We start from the raw sequence: 23776 nt of genomic DNA, 5'->3' as shown, positions 1-23776 counted from the left end.
CCTATGAGAGCAGGACCCTCAGTTTCATATCCTGCTAGTTAAAAAGCTTACAGCCAGTTATCACTGAATCTGTCTAAAAGTACTTTATTAATACAATAACTACAGCATTACTTCTATTTCAATGATCCATGATTAGAAGCTGGATTTTTAATCAGAATGACTAACGAATTCTTGGAAACCAAAAACTCGCACTTGTTTGTAAAACTTCAAGAAATAGAGTTAAAAGCAGTAACTGCATTTTATGCTGCTTTTCACATGAAAGCATCTGATTTACACAAATACAAAAGTATTACAAATAAAAAAAGTTTATAAAATACATTTAAGTTTATTTTTTAAAGGGTAAAAGAGAAACAGAAACAGATAATCCAGCCTCAGGTTTTCAGCAAGCAAAAGTTTTCCTTTTTCCTTTACTTAAAAGTTTTCTCCTAACTCCCTTTTCAGGGGGCGGATACTTCTGCAGACCTCAGCCCGCCAATTCCCCAAATTTTGGGTTTTGGCTCCGCCTGGCAATCACCGTCAGGCTTCGCTCTTAAGCGTGAGATGGCATTTAAAGGAACTGGCCGAAAAACAAATACGTTCCTGCTTGGAAAATACATCCATCGCCCCATCAGTGTTTAGAATGAGAGTCGATATCAGGGCTCTTACATAAAAGTCTGTACGCTATTAGCGATTTTGCCTATTCATGGCAGTCTACGCAAACTGCAATAGACGACCGGAAGTCGTTATAAAGGAGTACAAGACTAGAGGATCTTTGCCGCTGTCGATTACAGGTCAATCTCTTCCGGGTTATCTTGTTCTTTTTCAAGATACGTTTCCGGTTGGGCGTCAGGTTTCGGGGCAACATCGTGTTCTGCAGCGGCTGCAACCATGGTGAGTGGGTGGGAGTTCGTGTCGGATCGCAGGATCCAGCGCAGCTTCTCGCGTGCTTGATCTTCACGACTCTGGATTTTCTGCCAGTTTTTATACGGCCGGGGTTAGGCAGGCACATGTGAAGAAGGAACGCTCCTTTGGAAGTTAGGCACGGGAGAGAATCGAACAGAAGTTATCGCCCTTCGCTGTCCTATACAATTATACCACTGTATGATAGGATTAAATTTGGATATGATTCAAGGTGTATAAGAATGAGTCTGTATAGGGCGTGGAGGAAAATACAAGACTTGCAGTTGAAGATTGAGTGTAAAAAATATTGTGCAGTTCAATATAATATTTTGACCTGCCGGCAAAATAAATACATATTAAAAAAAACACTAGTTTTGTTATGAGTGCACAGTAAGTTACTAGTGTCCAGCACTATGTTTAATAATAGCCCCCGAATTATTTTTAAACAATTGTGTATAATTGGATTTTACATAGCACTTTTACATCACTTCTGTGGGTCACACACACTTGTTATTCTGTTTTCCTTTTGGAACCAGACTATTACTCTTGAAATTGTAGGAATACAACTCATTTTGAATCCTGCAATGTATCAACTCCCTTTTTTCTAGATTTTTTTTTAAAAAATAGTTCTGTCATGACTATCATAAGCACAGTCAGATGCTTGCTTTTGCATGTTAGTTTTTCATATTCCTAGTTGTTGATTTCCTGTTCTGTGGACTGTTATGTTCTGTTGGATACCTGATCATGTTGTTATTGACTGCTAGAATGGCATCAATCATTAGACCATTAGGAAGTGTCTTTAAGTATTTAGTTATTTTTATTCATTTAATTATATTCTACCCTTATTTTCAAAAATAACTCAAGGTGGTGAACATATTCCATACAGCTTCTTCCTATTTCCCCACAACTGAGATGTGTTGGGCTGACTGGCCCAAGGTCACCCAGCTGGCTTTCATGGCTCATGCAGGATTTGAACTCATGGTTTCTTGTTTTCTAGCTGGTGCCTTAGTCACTAGACCAAACTGTGAAACTCCTTAGTCAAATGTGACACTATGAATGGCTCACAACTCACAACTCAAATTAATCCTCAGTATGACCAAATCTATTTCTCAAGAGACATGTGAAATTATAATTGGAACTCTTCATATGGAAGCTATGGATTTTTCATATTGGATTGATTTAGCAGGATTTTTTATTTCTTCTTGTAAAATTTCTCCAAACTTCATGTTATTAGTATTCCTTTAAAACAAATAACAATTCTCTCTCTTCTTTAAGGCTCGAAATGCAGAAAAGGCCATGTAAGTACAATTTGAACTTAGTTTTTTAATGTGAGAAATTGTCAGCCTGTTGTTTTTTTAACAGTTGAACAATTTGCTATATTTGTTCTACATATAAAAGCATTTTAATGATTGAGAGAAATAATCACTATATATCTTAATGAAAATCCCACTTCCCTTCAAATACTAGTGGAGAAAAACAGGATATCATTCACGTGCACTGTGGTTTCAATCTCCTTTGATTAAGAAAATATGACTGGTTTGTAGACCAATATGTCTTTGTGGGGAGTTGCTTTTAATTTCCATCTCCAAAGAGAAAAATAAACTCTTACAGCATAAAAAAATACAGTTTAAAAACTTTGAATTGAAAGCTTTTTCTTCAGCTTAAATATGTTGGATAACCTAGCACCAGAAGTTTGAAAGGATTAGTCCAAAAGATTGCGGCATTCTTTCATTTTTCTATATTAATAAGGCTTAATCACGTTGTAGTTTTGTTTTTCTTTCCTCATATAATAGCATTTATTTGATAATTGTCTGATTTGTTTGTTTAGAATTTTATGTTTAAAATATTTTTAAGGAACGAACAATTTTAAAAAACTTAAAAACAATGTTCTACCTTAAAAGATGCAGACTATATTCATATTCATTTTTCTATGTTTAGTAACTAAAGTCTGTATAATTTTTCAGATAATGCATGCAAATTGCTTTACAGAAATAAGTCAGACTTTTTATTTACCCAGTACTAACCTTCTAAATGTTTGCAAATAATTTAAAAGAAAACAGATGTTGAACTAAGCTTTCTTCCTTTTAGGACTGCTTTGGCAAGGTTTCGCCAAGCTCAGCTAGAAGAAGGAAAACTTAAGGTAACAACATAGTTAAAAATATTTAAACAAATATACATTTAAATACAGAGACCACTCTCCACTGAGAAGTAAAACATACAAATGAGCTCTTAAATAACGTTAGGAATTAAGTCTATAAATGCAGACATTAATCTTGGCTGATTGATATGAGATTATTTTTTCTCAATTTCACCCCAAAAAGCTGGGACTAGCAAGATATTTTTCTGTGTAAATATCCCTTCAACATATTCACAATATACACCAAAACGTTATTGATTAAATTGCAATGATCAGTATGGTTAACATGCTAGCTGTTTGGGCAATATAAACCATTTGAAGGAACCCTTCACAAAGCAGTCCTCCCAACTTGGTCAGACTATCAAGTTGGCCATACCTCTTTAAAAGTCTCATGGTGTTGCTTTTTCCATCAGAATTATTTGTGAAATAATGTGGCTTATGCTGATACTAGTTTTGAAACTGGTTATTTAGAGACTTCTTGCTTTATTAGTATGCATATGGAGAATATTTCTGCATTGCCTGGATTAATAATGTGATGCCTGAACATCAAACTGAGTTCTAAAGTTAACTGCTATATAATGTTCTAATATACACATTTATCTTCTCTTCCCTGCTTTGTTGATGTTATATGTATTTTGCATGTGCGATTTAAATGAAAGCATCATTGCAGTTATTGATTGAAATTCAATGTAATAAATAAAAAAGGTACAAAATAAAATATTCAGGAGTTTTCATATCTAAGCAAGATTGCTTCTGCAAATAGTCATTCTGTTCATGCTGGTGATCTTCTCATGGCATATTCTTTTTGCTAAACACAAAGTAAAATTTTAGCACAAAACAGGCAAATTTAGGATTTATGTAAAATTGGTTCTAAAAAGTTCTTCAGAACAAAGAGGAGGATATACAAGGATGCTTGTGTTTTAATTGTTTTTATTTTATCTATGAGTGCATATTTCTATAGGTAGTCCTTGAGTTACAATTATTTGTTCAATGACCAAAAGAATACACTTCTTTTGTATTGTATAAACTGCTAGTTAAATTGATTGCAACTGAATAGAAATGAAAATAAATAAGATCCCGCATAAACCATAGGACAGATCTGAAATAAGTAATATAAATCTCCCTGACTATAGTATAAGATATGAACAATTTGGTTTTTTAAAACAAAACGTTCAAGTAAAAAAATTGGGAAAGATGCACAGGAAGTTTCTAATATATACTAATCTCTTGTAGAGCAGTCTTTGTTTCAGTACTATAATTGAAAGTCATGTGCTTTATAGAAATCAAGCTTCTCTGAAACACTCAACATTCTGACAAATTTTACAAAACAATTAGAGATATTCATATGTTCTCACTTGTTATCAATAAAGGATCTCTAACATTTCAGACCAATAATTTTCGTAGTGGAAAACCAGCTATTTGACATTTTGATCTGTACATAAAAAATAAAATTGAGAATCACATGGCTGTCCATTGATACAGTATGCTATCACGGGTTGAACTCCATGTCATACCCATATCATTGGATAGCCATGTGATCCTTAATTTTAACTTTTATGCAACAATGTTTTTTTTCAATTGGTTGGTAAATTAATATAGCTATTATGTTTGTATTGACCTATTGTGTATATAAGAAAGCATGTACATTAGCTATGTAAGTAAACAAAAATAAGTTGTTGGAAAGTACTGTATCTAGCTTAATGCTAGGATACTGGTAATACATTTGCTTGTTTCAATAGGAGAGAAGACCTTTCCTTGCATCAGAATGCAATGAATTGCCCAAAGCTGAGAAATGGAGACGACAGGTTTGTTTGTTTTTGAGATTATGTATCAAATTTAAATCTGTAAATGAAGTTTGATTGCATATTTCTATAGGTAGTCTTTGAGTTACGATTATTTGTTCAATGACCATTCAAAGTTATGCTGCTACTGAATGAAAAGACTTACAGTACAATTAGTCCTCAAAGTTCTGGCTGTTGTAGCATCCCTGTGGTTACATGAGCAAAATTCAAGCATTTGTCAATTAGCTTGCCCTTGTGATTGGTTGCAGCCTTCCATGGGGTAGCTGGCAGAGAAGATTGCAAGTAGCTCAGTTAAGTCTTCCCCTACAGCCAGGTTTCACTTACATCACCATGCCTTCCCCCACCCCTTTGCTCGCCCTTACTCTGGGCCTTCTTTCTTCAGCCTTCCTTGCTTGCAGACACATATGCACGCATGTCTCATTCTCTTTCTCCAGCTTTCCTGAGCTCGCATGGACCTCTCACATTCTTTCTTTGGATTCCCTGTGCTCACGCACACCCCATGCTGTCTTGCCCCAGCCTCCTTGAGCTTGCACGTGCCCTGCACTCCCTTCCTCTGGGCTCTGCTCTCACTTTTCCCAGCCTCTCTACCCTCACATGCACACGTGTCTCCTGTGCTCTCTTTCTCCAGCCTTCCTGAGAGTACATCACACTGTAGCACTCCCTGTTGCCTGTGCTGAGCTTCCTAGGCCTCCCCCATCCACTTGTAGCACCTTTGCCCTCTTTGCCTTGAGACTCCTTCCACTTCCCACTTAACAGCCCATTTGTCTGAGTTAGGATGACAATCAGGACTCCCTAGATCAGCGGTCGCCAACTGGTGGGGTGCGAGAAAATTTTGGTGGTCCGCAGAGAAATGTCCCCCCCAAAGCAATTAATCCAGGCCATCCACATGGCCCGTGAGAGCCCTCCCTGCCCACTCACTCCTTACCTGGCAAACTTGCCTGCTAAGTTCCTATTTTTCCTTTTTTTTTTCATGACCATCAGCTGTTCTGCTGTGCTGGGAGATTTAGATTAGCTAGAAAGCAGGAAATCATTGCATTTCTTGCTTTCTACCTAGTCTTTAGATCTTCCTTAGGACTGAACCTTCCTTAGGACTGAAGCTTCTATTATTCAGTGCAAACTCACGGCAAGCAAATTTTATGTGACAGACTCAGGTAGCCGATGGCAGATAGATCTCCGAATGATTCTGTGAGCAACTCAATCTGTCTGCCTGCTTTGTCTGATTTTGGGTAAAAGTTGCTCTTTTTTAATAAAAAATCAATATGTATATACACGATGTGTTGTGAGTTACTTTTGTGAGTTTGCTTTCTCTCTCTCTCTCTCTCTCTCTCTCTCTCTCTCTCTCTCTCTCTCTCTCTCTCTCTCTCCCCCAAAAAGTTAGTTATGTCACTTACTTTGATGTACGAAACTGCCATATTGCAGGGCATTATTGGAAGGTGAAAAAGATGTAAGTATTTAAATATCATTAGGTCCAAGGTCATCTATTCTGTGTACACAAATTTGTTAGAGGTCAGAATGAGAAGAGCAAGAATCAATTAGAATCAAAATAAGCTGGAAGGGACCTTGGAGGTCTTCTAGCCCAGCCCCCTGCTAAGGCAAGAGACCCTATACCATTTCAGACAAATGACTATGCAGTCCCTTCTTAAAAACCTCCAGTGATGAAGCTTCTATAACTTCTGAAGGCAAGCTATTCCACTAGTTAATTGTCCTCACTGTTAGAAAGTTTATCCTTAATTCCAGGTTGCTTCTCTCCTTAAGTAGTTTCTATTCATTGTTTCTTGTCTTGCCTTCTGGTGCTTTGGAAAATAAGTTGTGGCAGCCTCTCAAATACTGAATATTGCTAACATGTCCCCTCAGTCCTTCTTTCCCCCCCCCCCCCCCCCCCCCCCCCCCCCCCCCCCCCCCCCCCCCCCCCCCCCCCCCCCCCCCCCCCCCCCCCCCCCCCCCCCCCCCCCCCCCCCCCCCCCCCCCCCCCCCCCCCCCCCCCCCTTCCCCCCCCCCCCCCCCCCCCCCCCCCCCCCCCCCCCCCCCCCCCCCCCCCCCCCCCCCCCCCCCCCCCCCCCCCCCCCCCCCCCCCCCCCCCCCCCCCCCCCCCCCCCCCCCCCCCCCCCCCCCCCCCCCCCCCCCCCCCCCCCCCCCCCCCCCCCCCCCCCCCCCCCCCCCCCCCCCCCCCCCCCCCCCCCCCCCCCCCCCCCCCCCCCCCCCCCCCCCCCCCCCCCCCCCCCCCCCCCCCCCCCCCCCCCCCCCCCCCCCCCCCCCCCCCCCCCCCCCCCCCCCCCCCCCCCCCCCCCCCCCCCCCCCCCCCCCCCCCCCCCCCCCCCCCCCCCCCCCCCCCCCCCCCCCCCCCCCCCCCCCCCCCCCCCCCCCCCCCCCCCCCCCCCCCCCCCCCCCCCCCCCCCCCCCCCCCCCCCCCCCCCCCCCCCCCCCCCCCCCCCCCCCCCCCCCCCCCCCCCCCCCCCCCCCCCCCCCCCCCCCCCCCCCCCCCCCCCCCCCCCCCCCCCCCCCCCCCCCCCCCCCCCCCCCCCCCCCCCCCCCCCCCCCCCCCCCCCCCCCCCCCCCCCCCCCCCCCCCCCCCCCCCCCCCCCCCCCCCCCCCCCCCCCCCCCCCCCCCCCCCCCCCCCCCCCCCCCCCCCCCCCCCCCCCCCCCCCCCCCCCCCCCCCTCTAGACTAGCCAAACCCAAATCCTGCAATTGTTTTTTTGCAGCTGCAGAATTTGAAGCCTTATATAATATTATCTGTAGCTCCGTGTTTGCAGTGTTCCTGATTTAATGAGCTGTACTAATTGCCTTGGCCCTCAGCTCAACCATTGGAAGACTTTACAGAACAGATGCTTCAGTGATGTAAGAAAACCATGTTCTTTTATACATAGGGAAGATGAGCAGATTTTATGAATTAAAGAACTTTATGGGAGACAGTGGTCTTACGGCCAAAGTACAGTGAGATAAGGGACATATTAGGCAGTTATAGTAACAACAAAAAATATTAAAGTCTGACAAATGGCATAAGCTTTTATGAGCAATTGCTTGATCAATTAGGTAAAATACAGGTATTTTGTTTATCAAAGAAAATCAGAATAATTATTAAAAGACAGTGGCTTTGATCTAGAACTGGTTTTTTTATTTTATATAAATAAATTGGATTCTATTAACATGAATTGTGTTGCATTCTTGGACATATATAAGTATTTATTAAGTACTTAATTATTAAGATACAAGTGTCACCTAGCTGTTCAAGAACACTAAAAGCACAAATGGCTAAAACGAAGATTAATGTGATATTAAAGGTATTGTTTATTCTTTCAGCCAATTCTTTTTCAGAGATTCAAATGGAGCAACACAATTAAAATATAAAGATATACTTTTTGTACAGTGAGTGCTTTAAACTAGGCAGTATAAATCAGTTGGGGAAATATTTTGAATATTTAATATTTACAATCATCCCATTTGGGAGTTTTGCACATGGTCGCCAAAATAATTGGTCTCCCATCCATCAACCAAGCAAGACTTTAACAAAGTAGAGTATGGTGCAAATGTTAACTAGTATAGAAGGAAAACTATGTCGATGATATCTTATTATAGTGCATCTGATGAAATAAGCTACAGCTCACAAATAAAATTTTAATAACATTTGCTACTTGGAAAAGATGTTACCAAGCTCAGATGTTAACCAAAAATCTTACATTTCTAAACACGAGATGTCATAGTGTAAAACAGGCTACTTTTTCAAAGAAAAGAACTAACCATTGTATATTGTTTCTTTTCAAAAGATTATTGGTGAAATTTCCAAGAAAGTGGCTCAAATTCAAAATGGTAAGTTCTTAATGATGGGAGTAATCTCAATATCCTTCTGTAACTGCAAAATTTAGTTTTCAATAATATTTAGTTTTCAATATTATTTAAATCTGCACCTTTTCCTAGTTGATAATTAAGGAATATGGTACCAAATTTATGAGGAAAATTGATGCCAGTATTCAAAAACATCTGTAAAATGCGCTCTTTTATCCTTTTCTCTCTCTACCCTCCTTGGCCTGTTACAGTTCTTGTGTTCTGCAAACCTATATAAATGTTTAAGTTATAATCGTATGAGAGGATTTGCCTTTTTTATTTAAAACATACTATTTTTTTAATAATTTGAAGGCTATTAAAGTTATCCAGAAGCAAAAAGAAGGAGAAAAGCAATATGAGAGATCTTTTATAATTTCCATGAATTTTCAGGATAGAAAAAGTATTGTTTCAATTTAAAAAGATCACATGATAAACTGTATTTTCTTTTTTTTTAAATAGCTGGTTTAGGTGAATTCAGAATTCGTGATTTGAATGATGAAATTAACAAACTCCTAAGAGAGAAGGGCCATTGGGAGGTCCGTATAAAGGAGCTAGGAGGACCTGATTATGGAGTGAGTATGCAGTAATATTTGTAAGAAAATGCAAAAGTATAAGTGTATTATTCCTAAGTTGTTAATAAAATATTTGATGAAGGAAAACATCCGTATACATAAATTGCTAGTTCAAATATTTTAGTCTCTCTATTGAAATAATCTCTTTGAATACTTCCTGCACAATTTGGGCAGATCCTGGTCACACCAGTTGGTTAAAAATATCTGAAGTCATGTGAAATTTTGTTTACAGAGATAAAAACAAATACTTTTAAACTTAGGGCTCATCTCCCTTAAAAAACATTTTATAGAGAATTGGCCCTAAAATGCTTGACCATGAAGGAAAAGAAGTTCCAGGAAACAGAGGTTATAAATACTTTGGAGCAGCTAAAGACCTACCCGGCGTTCGAGAGCTTTTTGAAAAAGAGCGTAAGTATTTGCACGTTGATTGGACTATTACTGTAATCAATTGCATGTAAATGTGTGTATGTGTGTGTATGTTAAAGTTATTTTAAGATAAAATGATATTTTTGTTCTGTTTTTTGATCTTGTGAAACCAGAGTTGTTTTGGGGTTGGGTGCAGGCAGTCCCTGCGTTAAAAAAGTCAGACTTACAAGACAGCCCATACTTCTGAACATGCCTGTTGCTAAAAATGTCAGGCAGTGTTCTTACTCGAGCTGATGAGCCATTGAAGCTGCACAATGTTTTCATTTGTTTTTGTTTTGTTTTTGCATTTCTGAACTGCCTATCTGCCTCAAAGAGAAACTATACAATAAAATGTCAAAATATAAAAATATTAAGCTAGAATTAAAATTTCAAAATTAAAATTTTTAGAAGGAGGCAAGAATAATTAAGTCCTGTTAAAAGTTAATTTAAAAATTAATTTAAAAGATGAAGGGAGGATTCTCAGGGTACCAAACAGCCCTGTGGCTGTATGTTCCTTTGGGATTCCCATATTAGGCCACAGAGGCATGTTTTAACTCTTTTTTGGAAGTCCAGGAAAGAGGAGCCCTGTCTCATCTCCAATGGAAGAGAATATTATTCCACAGGACAGGAGCAATGGCAGAGAAGTTTCTTTTCCTAGACCCCACCAGTTGGAGTGTGTTAACTGATGGGATCTGCAACATAACCTTCCCTGTCTTACTTGCTGGGGTGGGCTGATATGTTGAGATGAAGCCTGTCCCTTAAATAGCCTGGCCTTGAGCCATGTAGGGCTTGATAGGTTAAAACCCAACATGTTAAATTGGACACAGAAGCAAACTGGCACCTAATGCCGTTTGTGGAACAGAAGTGTGACATGTGCCCTTCTCTGGGCATCAAGTATAGCTTGTGCAGCTGCATTCTGCACCACCTGGAGATTCTGGGTACTTTTCTTTTTCTTTTCTTTTTTTTTAAACAAATTTTATTAGTTTTTACAAAACAATACACAAACAAAGCATAGAATATAATAACATGAAAGATCTTTTCTGAAAAAACCAATAGAACATCTTATTTAGAGACAGAATAATTCCAAATTATCACATTTCCATACAAGCACAATTTAATATATATATTTACGTTATCTGTTCAACTTCATATCTTATCCCAACTTCTCTTTATTTCTCCCTTTCATTCTATTATTCAAATTATATTTCTTGTTAATAAAATTTTTATTGCTTTTCAAGGACAATACACAAACAAACAAAACATAAAAACATAAAACATCTTTTCTGAAAGTTGCTTGGTCCCGGGTTAAAACTCTTCGTACAGACACAAATTCAAAAATCATATTCATTTTATATACCATTCCATATCTTATTACCATTTTCAATTTTCTATATAGCTTCTCCCCTCTTTTAACTTTCTTAGTTTTATTTTATTTATCTCATCTCAGTTCAAATCATAATACTTATCATTCTTTGTCTTCTATTTCCAGCTATCCATTCATCTTTTCTCTTTAAACAAAACTTCTCCTGTACACTGATTGAAGCCTTTAACTCTTTCCCCTAACTTAATAATACTTAATATAACACATAACTTGTATTGGGATTCTGTTTAGTACATTCTAAAGTTACACAATGTATTTTATAAGGAAAACAACAACAACAAAGGAACAAATTTATAGGTATATAATGTAGTTAAGACCACTATCAATGCCATTAAAAAACTAATCATAGATATTAGTACTCATTTATATCTTAAGCATTTTATTCTAAATACACATATAAAAACACAATCTTATGTACCTTTACAGAATCCCCTTTTCAATTAAATTTACCCATTGTCTCTAAATTAATTTTGTTTCTTTACATCTTGCTTCCCACCATTGAGGCTTCTCATCCCATCCTTTCTCCCTTGCTTATTCTTCTCCTTGCCCTTTTTACCCCTTTGTCTCTCCACCTCCCTTTTCTTCTTCTGCTTTCCCCCTTTCTGTTGTTTTCTAACCTTGTATCCACCTTTCACCTCATTTTTCTCTTTTTTGGTTGTTTTTTCAAGTCTTAAAGTCCCCTTTTTCTTTTCCTCTTTCTCCTCCTCCCCAAATAGAATCACTTGTTCATCAAAGATGGCTTCTTCTTTATCCCAGTCGTCCTGCTGCGCAGTCAGTTTTTCATAAGTACATACCGCCATTTCTAGAAATTGAAAAAGAGTGCCCAAAGTATCTTTCCCTTCTTGTTTTTCTTTTTTGTATTTTTGATATTCAATTTTTAGTTCATCCACAAGTGATGCCATTGTAAAGAGAAAAAAAATTTCCAAAACAACCACCCAAGTGCTTTTAATCAAGAATAATTCCCAAGAGTTCCACAGTCATCAAACAATCCAGATAAGCTATTTCTTTTAGTACTTTTTTCTTTCTTCCATTTCTCTTTCTGGGGTTGCTCCAATGCGGGTTTTCCGATTTCTCTTAAAGTTCTATCGCTGTCACGTTCGGAAGGAGAGTGAAAAGAAAAAAAGCTTTTCCTTTAACTTCCATTCGCCGCTTAACACACTCTGGAAACGATGTATCTTTAGTAAATTTTAAGTTCCAGGGTACTTTCACTGTTACTTTGTCCCGGTCAGCAAAGATCACTTTCACTTCTTCACAGCTCCTCCTGCACTTTCTTTTTCCGGCTGAGCTCTTCTATGTGGCGGCCATTGCTGACCGCCGTTCAGCTGCCTTTGGAAAAGGGGGTTTAGCTGGCTAGGGAAGAGAGGTGCGATATCTCTCGACCCTGCCAGACCCCCCCTGTCTTCGCCACCTTCTACGGAGGTGGCTTAGCCCCGAAGCCGAATGGCTCGGGGCACTCGGGCAGTGAACACAGGCAGAAACCGCATACGGTCGCGGATTCCTGCCTGCCCCGAAGCGCTACAAACCGGAAATCCCCAGATTCTGGGTACTTTTCAAGGGTAGCCCCATGAATGACTTGAGTCTCCCCTATCCAGAAAAGGATGTAACTGACATATATCACAGAGTTTGTGGATATTAGAAATGGACAGTTTTAGTGGTTCATACAAATCTTACACGACTTCAGCTGTTCAACAACTCAAAAAATGAGAATGTTATTCATCATTTTTAGTAATATATTGTCTGTTCATAGGTACAAATTCCAACTTATGTACAAATCTGAGTTAAAAACAGAGTTGGGAATGGAATATATTCTTAACCTAAGGAATGCCTGTAATGTTATCTTTGATTCTTATTATTTCTTCTATATATAAATATATAAATTACATATTAAATAATTAATTGGTACATTTCTTGATTATTTCAAAATGATCATAACCATATTTGTCCTATGGTTATGTGGAGATCCTCAATCATTCAGGTCTCGGTTGTCCCAAAGGTGCTTTTCAAAAGGCAACTGGAATTTCTTGTTTTTTTTTCCTTGAAAACATTTCATTTCTCATCCAGTAGCTTCTTCAGTTCAGTTTTTCAGTTCTTCAATTTAACAAATATGGGGCAATTGAATATTAACCTCACTGTGCATTTAAAAATTAGAATGTTTCTATGAAATAGCATGGATGGTGCAACATCTTAATTTTTTTTTTAGATATGTTCAGGTTATAATAAAATGGCAGAACATTTGAAATCTATGTAACAGTAGCAAACAAAGCAGCTGCAGTTTTCAAGTCATCCAAAAAGAAGAGAGTTTGATTATATCTTGAAAAGAGACTGAAGTAAAAATAAATTCTCATAGGATGTACTCTGTTCAAGAAGTCCTTTAGCTTGATTAGGTTGATTATGAGCACTAGTAAAGGTTTAATTGAACTTGTGACCTAAAATCTGATCCTTTATGCTTCTATTTTATTTTTTGAAAATGATTTAATTTATTCTATTAGCCCTTCCTCCTCCACGGAAAACTCGAGCTGAACTCATGAAAGCTATTGATGCAGAATACTATGGCTACAGAGATGAGGATGATGGTGTCCTGGAACCGCTGGAACAGGAACATGAAAAGAAAGGTATAGGAAATAACTGTTGGCTTTCTGAAGTGCCATTTACAGAAAATTATTTGTAATTCAAATCAATATAATTTACTTTAACAGTAGCCAGAAATGGATTTTCAGACGGTACAGAATATTAAAAACAAGCACAAATTAGGCTGAAAAACAGCTTCTATCCCAGGGCAGTAGCTCTTTTGAATTCTACTGTATAGTGCAGTGTTGGTGCGGTGTTGCGGGTTTTCAGTTCAATGTGTGGAGTGTGAAGGATGTGTGTTTGTGTTTATTTTCATGGTCATGATGTGCACTGAAGATGGTGTTTGATTTCATTGTATGAGGTGCGATGACAATAAAGTAAACTAATTTTGGTAGCCCACAATGGCTTGTATTAAATATTCCAGTTCTTGAATATGAACTTACAACTCTATTCTATGAGATTCACCCTTCATCTTACTCCACGGTACTCCAAGGATCTCTTCTGTTACTTAACTACCTGGAGGACCCTAGTTATCAAGTAATGGTCAGATGGGAGTAAACATATCAAGAGCTTTGGTTGCTTTTCTGTTCCAGATTCATAACAAAGTTGCTACCAAATCGTTGTATTTTCTATTGCAGGTTGCCAATAACTTTCTAAAAAATTATAATTGCTAGGAATTTAACCTCAAAACTCCTGCATTTAAAGTATGCACAACTATGTCCCATTCCAAAAAGTAAAGTACTATTGGAATCTGTTGAAGCTCTTGATAATTTATAAATCAGACAATTCATATATTTTGTATAATCATGTTACCCACTGTCTAGCTTGTACTGGCATCTTGAAGTAAGACTTGCATTAGCCTGAAGCCAGTGATAGCACTAATCTGCAACTGCTAGGTAACTTTAGCAAGATGTCAAAGCATAGGTGGTTCCTAACTCCCATGTATGAACAGAATATTCCATTCCACAAATAAATGGGGCTCCCAGTGTAGTAGCAGAAAAATCCTTAGAACGTTCAGTTCAGTCTTCAGTGAGCTGAAATTCTTAATGGAGCCTTCTATTTTCAGTTTGTCACGGGAATGATTTATCTGTGAGAGCATTCTGTCAACTCCTAAACAAAAATTTATCTTGATAACCAAAAATTAGATTGAGAGTACACTTCCAAAACATTCTGGAAATGGTTAAATCTCCAACTGCTCCTGTTGATAAGTCACCAACATTAGATGTCCTCCTAATACATTAAATTTATAATTAAGACACTGTAAACGCAATCAGCTTAAAGGTCACTTCAGAAACACCAGGAAGAGTTGGGTAATAGATAGTAGTACATGAGCAGAATCTAACGTCTTAATGGCTTATCACAAATGTGTATGTCCAGATTTTCAAATACAATTTTTCAGTAGAGATATACAGTACATTCCTAAAGTTTGCTACTACTTCACTAAATGGATACCAAGGAAAGAAATTGTTTCTTTATTTCGTAAATATTGTTCCCAAAGATCCAACACGAAGTTGGCATCTTATCTGAAGGTCAACTCCCCCACTAATACAATCCACAGTGTAGTGGTTAAGGTGTCAGATTAGGAGTGAGAAAATTCAGCTTGTGGTCTGCGTTTAGCCATGGAATTCACTGAGTGACTTTGAGACTTTCTCTTAGCTCAATCTATTTCACAGAATTTTTGGTATGGGGAAAAAACAATTTATGTATGCATTTATATATTTATTTCCCGCCTTCTATTATTATTACAAAAAAACTCAAGGTGGTGAACACACCCATCACACCTTCCTACTCCTATTTTCCCCACAACAACCACCTGTGAGATGGGTTGAACTGAGAGTGACTGGCCCAAGGTCACCCAACTGGCTTTCATGGCTAAGTCAGGACTTGAATTCATAGTCTTTTGCTTTCCTAGCCTGGTGCCTTACCCAGTAGACCGAACTGCAAACTCTACATTTGCATTTAGTTTTAAAGCATAACCTCCTGTACCAAACATTTTCAGTACCATGGCTGATAAGCGAGATTGGAAGCTTAACGACTCTTATTTTCCAGCCTAATGCCTATATCGTACAGCCTTTTTCTGAGAAGCAATCGGATGTTTTTATTCCTACTATTTAAGGGAATTCAGTAAATGCTGCTACCATTTATTGGTAAGCCTGACTGAATCTATTTTCATGGTAATTAACTCCAGAACATGGATCCTATTTATCACATGGGTACAGAGGAAATTAATGCATGTGTTTTAGAAATGAATGGACCTAAATAAAACTAGATGAACGAAAATAAGGAAATAACTAAATTGCCTCTTTTAATTTTGTTAAATTTCTGTAAGTGAATGTGAGTGATCTCCCAGTAGAACTTATTTCTTGTCAACAAGAGTGCCTTGCTGTGTTGCTTTTGAATTCACAATACTGTTGTGTTTCAAAGATTTACACAAATAATAAGATGAGATAGATTTAAAGAATTGTGAACTTGGAAAGGACTCCCAGGTAGTCCTTGAGCTGTGACTTAACGACCATTCAAAGTTTTGATGGACTTTTACTCATGAACCATCCTCAAGTTATGACTGATGCACCACCTCCACCATCACATGATTTTAGACACGTGGCAACTGGCTCGATTTTATGACTGACTGCAACATCCTGGAGTCACATGATCACATTTGGCAAAAAACACCCTTTGGATAAGTTAGATTCAAATTTACAGCCATATGATTCACTTAGCGATGGTGGCAGCAGCCTTAACAACAATTATAGTTTAACAATTATAAAAACAATAATAGAATAGAATCCAGTCAGTTTCGCCTGCAGCAACTTACAACGAAAATTCAAGTTGCAATTGTGGTTGTAAATTGAGGGCTAGCTGCATTTAATCCGGTCCCCTGCTCAATGTAGGTATCCAAGTTAAAGTATCTCCAACGAATACAGTAAATGCAGTGGCTAGACTCTACATAGACCGTTTGAACACATCAAGTGAAAAAGAGCTTACTTCTCTTTTGATACTAATTTCATTTTCAATCTACTTTTCATGTTAGGAATTTTCTGCCAAAAACTATGTTCCTACATCTTATATATCCATAATTCTATATTTTGACCTTTGGATTGGTGGAGAGACATCGTTTCTGGTTCCTGGATCATGCTTGTCTTTCAGTCTAGTCCTTCATAGTATGCAGCATAAAAATTCATCTTGCAATTAACAACTATTCTAAGTTCTTTTCACACCTACAGAAATACCTCTGTATGTATATGTATTAACCTCTGTATGTATATGTATTCTTCAGCAAAGAAACTGGCATTTGTCTTTATTAAATTTCATCTAATTTCCTGCAATCGATTTATTTAAACTCATCAGTACTGTTGAGATAGAAGGTCAAGGACTGAACTTGACTTGACTCACTACAGTATGATGAAGAAACATTGGGAAGCACCGAGTACAGTTTTCACTCCAGCTATGAATATTACTTCATGCCATCCAGCCCAGTATAACCATGTCATTAATTATGGTGTCAGAGGATACTTTGTTAAATGTTCTGCTGAAATCAAGAAACTATGTCTGTGGCTTTTGCACAGTTTACTGAGGAAGTTACCTGATCAGAACATGAGATAAGACTAATCCGGTAAGACTTGTTTAAGACAAATCCAAGATTGCTTCTTTTCAAGATGCATATGGGTCAGTATCTTTATGATTCGTACAAGAGTTTTCAGAGGTCCTCTTTCAGACTGACTGATTCATAATTCCGTGAATCTCCTCTCTTCCCTCCCCCACCCCCCAGGCATTTCTTTCTGTTTTTTAAAAAGAGGAACGTGTTCTGTCTTCTAAACCAGACATTAGCAATCAGAAGTGTTATTTGGAGGAAACGCAGATTCAACCTGTTATTATGTTTCAGTATCGCTGAATCTAGCACATTTTGCCTAGAAGAAAGAGCAAAAAGATTCTAATGGCTGTCTGCAACTCCTCAAAGCAGCAGCACCTTTTCCTAGGACCACATGGTTGCCCTCCTTTATCTGCTATATGATCTTAACCAATGGCCTATTTGACCTGAGGAATTTAAAAATGGTGCTACATTCATCTTCCCACAATCTTTTTGTCTTCAACTTTAAATGCTTTAAGCCTATATAGCAGGGGTGGGCAAACTTTTTGGCTCGGGGGCCTCATTGACTTTTAAAATTTGACAGACGGGCCGCCACCTGGTGTCAAAATGCCTGTCATTACAAGTCAAAATCAAATGAATGCAATCATTCAATCATTCACATCAAACCTTAATTCTGTACCAATCTTCGGCGGGCGGATTAAAAGACCAACGGGCCGGATGTGGCCAGCGGGCCGTGGTTGCCCACCCCTGCTATATAGGCATTCCTTCACTAATTTTAACCAGATGCATTGTACTGTATCATCAGGTTAATTAATTTGGATTTCCAAGCAGAAGGGTATTTTAATATTCAGTGCATTTCCTCCATTTCTGCTGATTCTCTTTTGAAAAAAAAAGGTACATTATGTCCTCTTGAACTGTTACTTTATTGAGTCTTGATTATGCCTAATAAATCAATATTTGGCTTCTTTTACTAAAAGTTCTTGTTCATTTGGTATATTATTTTCTTTCAGATTTTCACTGTTTACTATTTGTTTGGGATATATATATGCCACCCAGAATCAATGTTGAATTGAGCATCCATATAAGTATTGATTACAAATAAAATTATAAACATCTCCCCATCTTTTTTACAGCTTCCAAATGTCTGTTTCTCCAGTGACCACAGTATTGATTGTTTCCCTTTTATAAGTTCTGAGTTGCATAATTAAGTTGCTTGTATTTTATATAAAATATAAAAGTAAACAACACTGACCACTGGGTCATCTTTTAAGGCAGTCAAACTGGCGGTTCGCGGGCCATGCCTGCCCCAGCTCTGCAAAGGCAAAAAACACGCGTTGCGATACATCATGTGACATGATCCAGTTTGACACCCATGTTTTAATGTTTTAATGTAAAGATGGTGCAGTCGGATATGACCAGAGTGAATACTAAATGTTCCTGTGATCATCTAAGTATATCATAAATAGAAAAATAAATAGAAAAATAATTATAGTGGCAAACAAACTTCAATAATAAGTCAATATTTACATATCCTAAAGGGAGTGTCCACTATAACAAGGAGTAGTTGCTGTATCTTAGTAGTTTGCAGATTTCGATACAACTTTCAAATGTGGCGGTTTTGCTTTCCCAGTTATTGCAGAAGCAGTGGAAAGGTGGAAGGTAGAGAAAGAAGCATATCTTGCAAGAGGTGACAAGGAAGAGGAGGAGGAGGAAGAAAACATCTATGCAGTAAATGACAATGAGGTAGTGTATCTTTTTCCAACCTTATGCTATATATTATATAATAAACTAGCATACTCCATCATGACTGATAAAAACATAAATAATAAATATGCAGCTACAGTACATATTCACAAGTTGATAGACCTGCATTTTTCAATGCTGTCTTATACAAAAAGAATATAATTAATTCTTGATTTCTAGCCAGACTCTGGCTGAAATGCAATCAGGAGAGTAAGGAATTATTCTGTTTATTTTGAGGTGAAGTTCTAATGATGTGCTAAGCAAACTTAGAATTCAACATTTTCTCAATGCTTTGCAGTCTGATGAAGAAAATGGAACGAAAACAGATGGTGAGGATAGTCAGCAGAAGTTTATTGCTCATGTCCCAGTACCATCACAACAGGAGGTAAGGACTCACACATGAAGGAAATACAGGAAGCATAACTTGAAAGATGGGGGAGGGTAGGGAGGAAGGAAGAAAAAAGGAAAGGAAAGGATGAAGAAAGAGGGAGGAATTAGGGAGGGAGGGAAGGAAGGATATACAAGAAGCTTAACTTTCAAAGAAGTAGATTTGTGCACTTGTTGCAGCAAAACAATTAGTATATTTCAAAGTAAGTAGATTTCCTCAGAATACACTGCAATAGGCTATTACTGTTGATAGCTGGGTGTTCACATGTGCACAGAAATAAAGGGAGGGATGGTAAAAGTGCCACTGAAAGAATTTCTATTGAGATTATCAGTCATCCAGGTCATGGTTGTCCCAAAGGTGCTTTTTCAAGAGGCAAGTGGACTTTCTGGTTTTTCTTTGAAGATGTTTTACTTCTCATCCAAGGAGCTTCTTCAGCTCTGACTGGATGGTGGGGAATGGAAGGATTTATACTCCTTGCAGACAGCTGAAGTTTGCATTCTTTTAAAGGGGTTGTTAAGGTCACCTGGAGGTTTATCTTTGTCATCAGGGTCACCTGAGTGGTTTAAATTGATGTGGAACCTTCTTGGAATGGTTGGAAGGACCATGTTGAGACTGGAGATAGATGAAATCTCTCCCCCTCTGTTGAGAGAGAGCTGTTCAATTTTGACATAAATGGCCTGAAAAAAAGCACCCTTGGGACACTGAAAGAATTATTTTTCTCATTAGGTATTTTAATTCATTACTAGACAACCTCTGCCCTGTTGTGTCATTGTTTGAAAGATATTTTTTTTAAAACATAGAAAACAGAATGACCACAGGAGCAAAATCAACTTCTGACTTCCTATCAGCTTCCCCATTGAGTTTCTTTTCCCTTCCTTGTCATTATATTCCTCCTTTCCTTCCCTCCCTCCTTCCCTCCCTTTCATTCCCTTCCACCTTTCCTTTGCTATGAAAAGCTGGTTTGCCATTGTAAGGATAGTTATGTGTAATCTCTAGGCTCACTACTGTATTAGTGAGGAGGAAATTAGAACCTTTAAAATGTATTGATACAATGCAAACAATTAAAATGTTATGTAATTGACAAGTTATGTTTTGATTGTTTGCATTGTATGAATGATTTTTGTAAGTGTTTGCAAGGTGTTGCAGTTGAACAATTTATCCATTTTCATACCCATTTCTGAAAAATAGTGTTGTAACTTGTGCATTGTTTTTATTAAATGAGGTACCAGGTTCTATAGCCGAAGTAATTTTTGATCTGGTCAATTCTGTTATGGTCATTTTCTGAAGTTACTTTTACTGAAGAATTTTCCATTTGCAAGTTTTCAAATTGAATGTTGCTCACTTAACAGATTGAGGAAGCTCTTGTCCGAAGAAAGAAGATGGAACTTCTTCAAAAATATGCCAGTGAAGCTCTTCTGGCTCAAAGTGAAGAGGCTAAAAGACTTTTAGGATTATAGTAATTGCTCCTTCTATTTTTATAATCTATCTTGATTCAGTATCTTATTGATTCTATAGAAATAAGACTTCACAAGTTCTAGAATGAAGCAGGTTATTTTTTCCATAATTTGTTTTATTACACATTTTTCACTCTATCCTAACTTATGAAAGTTTATTCATTTTCCGTTTCCATCTTCAAGCTCTAAATAGCTAGCCTGCTTTGAATTTATCTTTGTTACACCTATTTTCCTCTTTGTTAATTTTGTCTATCATGTGTAAATTTGCAATTGTCAGACATTTCTACATCTGTGGAATGTTATTTAATTTTGAGTTTTCAAGAGAACTGAAATGTTCTATATAATTAATATGGAACTATATATTATGCTATCGGAAAAAACACTCACTTGACTGGGTTTTTGAAATGCTGAATATTTCAGCAAGTAAAATTGTAAATACTTTTTTATAAAATCTCTCAGTTTTTAAATAAAACTTTATCAGATTTAATTGTTCATTGCTTTTGTTAAAAATACTAAAATTTCTCAGCTATGAATATAGTAATTTATAAATGATATGAATTCTAGGAATATATAAGTATCAACAAAATGAAAAAAAAATCACACATTCTATGTAAAATTTTGTGTGTTTGTGTGCATGTGTGTGTGTACAAAAAATTAATTTTCCAGGAACCGTTTGGAGTTTTATGACTGTTTTTATCATAGGCTTTTTACAATGATATTCAAATACAGTACATAATTATACAATTAGTCCATCATACAGCAACATGAAGTTTCTATAATGTGACCCATTTTTCCACTAGCAAACTAACCAGTGTGGATGCTAATATTTAGCAATTGTAAGACAGAACAAAATATTTTTAAAGTATTAGTCAAATCAATCTTCATATACTGTATATTGTATTGTGTTGACGAGTGGAATCTTTAAATACATTTTATAAAATCATAGCATAGTATACCAGCTATATATAAACTTGGAACAAAATTTCAATACCTGGAATAAGAAAAATAATATAAGATTATAGATTTGATGCAGATGCACCCATTACTGGCAAAGTAGACATTATTGGCAAAGCCAATTCTTTAAAGTTTCCCACTATGGTAAGTGAAATTGGTACTAGAGATTTGGATACACTTGAGGGGTTGGACATTGCAAAATCACCAGAGCTTTCGAGCAAACAGTTGCATTTCTCTGAAAATGTAGTTTTGTAATTTGGAGAGTGTTTCTGAACCAGAAATTTTGGGGGGTATATCTGGGGGAACAGTGATTGCCAAAATACTGTTTTGAAAATAAATGTATTCTACCCATAACCAGGATTCCTAAAAATAAAACGTGCAGAACAGCCCAGTGCACGTATTTTGGAGAGAGAAAGGTTTCCTGATGATGGATTCCAGCGTGAACCCAAAAACTTGGAAGAATAAACCTTTGGTCCCAATGGCCAGCTCAGATTGGATTCTGCAATGTTGTTTTTTTCTTAAAGAAACAAAAGTCAGCCTTTGCATGTTCTTGTTATCTTCTTCAGGATAGCAGTTATACTGGTTATATGGCTTTAAAGGATGTCTACATCTCACCAAGTACTTAGCTCAACTTGGCTTAGCTGGGAGACTGCCACATTCAGATTTTTCATTTTAAAAAATCCTGATCATAAAAAGGCCTCCAGAATATGTGCTAGAGCACTATACATACCCCTGGGTGCAGGCAATAGTTAATGGCTTACAAAGTAGCCTCTAAATTAGAGGTCCTAGAGTGCGTAGAAAATAGTATGCTTGGGTTTGAGTTACACTTACAGCATTCTAGCAAAATGGGTCCAAACCAATCATATAGTCCTTAGCAGGGACCACTGAATTGGCACAGGTGTGACTATCGTATTGCATGTAAACTTGAGTTGGGCAATCAAAGTCACCATATACAGCCCATGTAATTATAACAATGGCATATATTGTAGAAGGTAGTGATTTGAAATGTAAAAGGAGTAAATGGTAAAGAGTATAAATTTAAAGAAAGAACAGTAAGTATGTTGTGTATCTCTGAAACTAAGGAAAGGGGAAAAGATGTAATTGATTAGAATACAGGGACTCTGAACTGTGCTACTGATGGATCACATACTGAATTAGGAATGATATATAAGATATTTCAGTATGCATTCATGTCATGTAGTTTCTTATGTGGTGGATATAAAAGTAGGAATTTATGAGGTGATAGGATTTTATTTTCTAGTGTGAATTGTGATAATGGAAGAACCAGGTGTAAGTTTTGGGGAAAACTGCTATATTCTAAATAAATGCAATTCAGAGATGCAATTCATTATACTACTAGTTGAAATGAATGGATGGATGAAACAGGTACAAAAGAAAAGGGTTATTTGGAGACTGAAAAATAAAAGAAAATGTAGTTGATTGTGCAGAGTTATAATGAAATGAGCAGTTTGTGGTTGTTTGCTAAATATAATAACAAGAACATGATATAAGTATGTGGGTTGAATACAAAAGTGAGCTACCTCTGCACCAAAGAAGTATGCTGAGTTGTTACATGCATAGAATGAATGAAGATTGAGTCACAAAACTCAAGAAGTTTGTGTATGAAAGTATGAAGGAAGAATGGGTAAACTGAGAGGAGGAAAAGACTTGAGAAAGTTGCGGTTGGAAGAAGTTTATCAGAACCTTAGAAAGAAGTATAAAGTACGAAAAGTGGTGGAACTCAGAATGCACTGCAATGAGAGAATGTTATGCAGGTAAAGTAAATGGCATTTTTACAATATTTATTCATTTATTTGATTTGTCAATCGCTTACAAGATAATAGGTATAAGTATAAACATGAATACATTAAATGGACACATAAGAAAAATAAAAAGAATCAATAGGACAGGGACGGTAGGCACATTGGTGCGCTTTTGCACACTCCCTACAGACCTCTTAGGAAAGGGGTGAGGTCAATAGTAGACAGTCTAAGGTTAAAGTTTTTGGGATTTGGGGAAGAAACCACAGGGTCAGGTAGAGCAGTGATCCCCAACCTTTTTGACGCCGCGGCCCGGTACCGGC

At 37.7% G+C, this 23776-nt stretch overlaps 1 protein-coding gene across 2 annotated transcripts; it reads left to right on the top strand.

Moving 5' to 3' along the window:
• The first annotated feature begins 562 nt into the window (after positions 1–562).
• Positions 563–22184, top strand: ISY1 (ISY1 spliceosome associated protein). Of its 2 annotated transcripts, XM_087954837.1 has the most exons (12): positions 563–870; positions 2155–2177; positions 2968–3019; positions 4756–4821; positions 8582–8624; positions 9099–9211; positions 9502–9619; positions 13487–13609; positions 18785–18897; positions 19196–19282; positions 20635–20741; positions 22052–22184. In XM_087954837.1, coding segments are annotated over exons 1-12 (849 nt in total). In that variant the 5' UTR covers positions 563–867; the 3' UTR covers positions 22053–22184. The 2 variants fall into 2 exon arrangements, with proteins under 2 accessions (XP_087810963.1, XP_026532864.1); XM_026677079.2 differs by lacking the exon at positions 22052–22184 and having other exon boundaries at positions 20635–21226.
• Positions 22185–23776: the final 1592 nt, after the last annotated feature.

Source organism: Notechis scutatus, chromosome 2, assembly GCF_049901735.1.
Source record: "Notechis scutatus isolate UNSWTSFEM ecotype Mainland chromosome 2, rNotScu1.2, whole genome shotgun sequence".
Lineage (NCBI taxonomy): Eukaryota > Metazoa > Chordata > Lepidosauria > Squamata > Elapidae > Notechis > Notechis scutatus.
The sequence above is the reverse complement of the archived record's forward strand: the minus strand, read 5'-3'. Positions and strand labels throughout refer to the sequence as shown.

Bases quoted from the DNA above. Each gene is read 5' to 3' on its own strand.
- ISY1 (XM_087954837.1), top strand. The intron at 8,625-9,098 runs GTAAGTTCTTAA...TTTTTTAAATAG, and splicing joins AGTGGCTCAAATTCAAAATG to CTGGTTTAGGTGAATTCAGA. The intron at 9,620-13,486 runs GTAAGTATTTGC...TTATTCTATTAG, and splicing joins AGAGCTTTTTGAAAAAGAGC to CCCTTCCTCCTCCACGGAAA.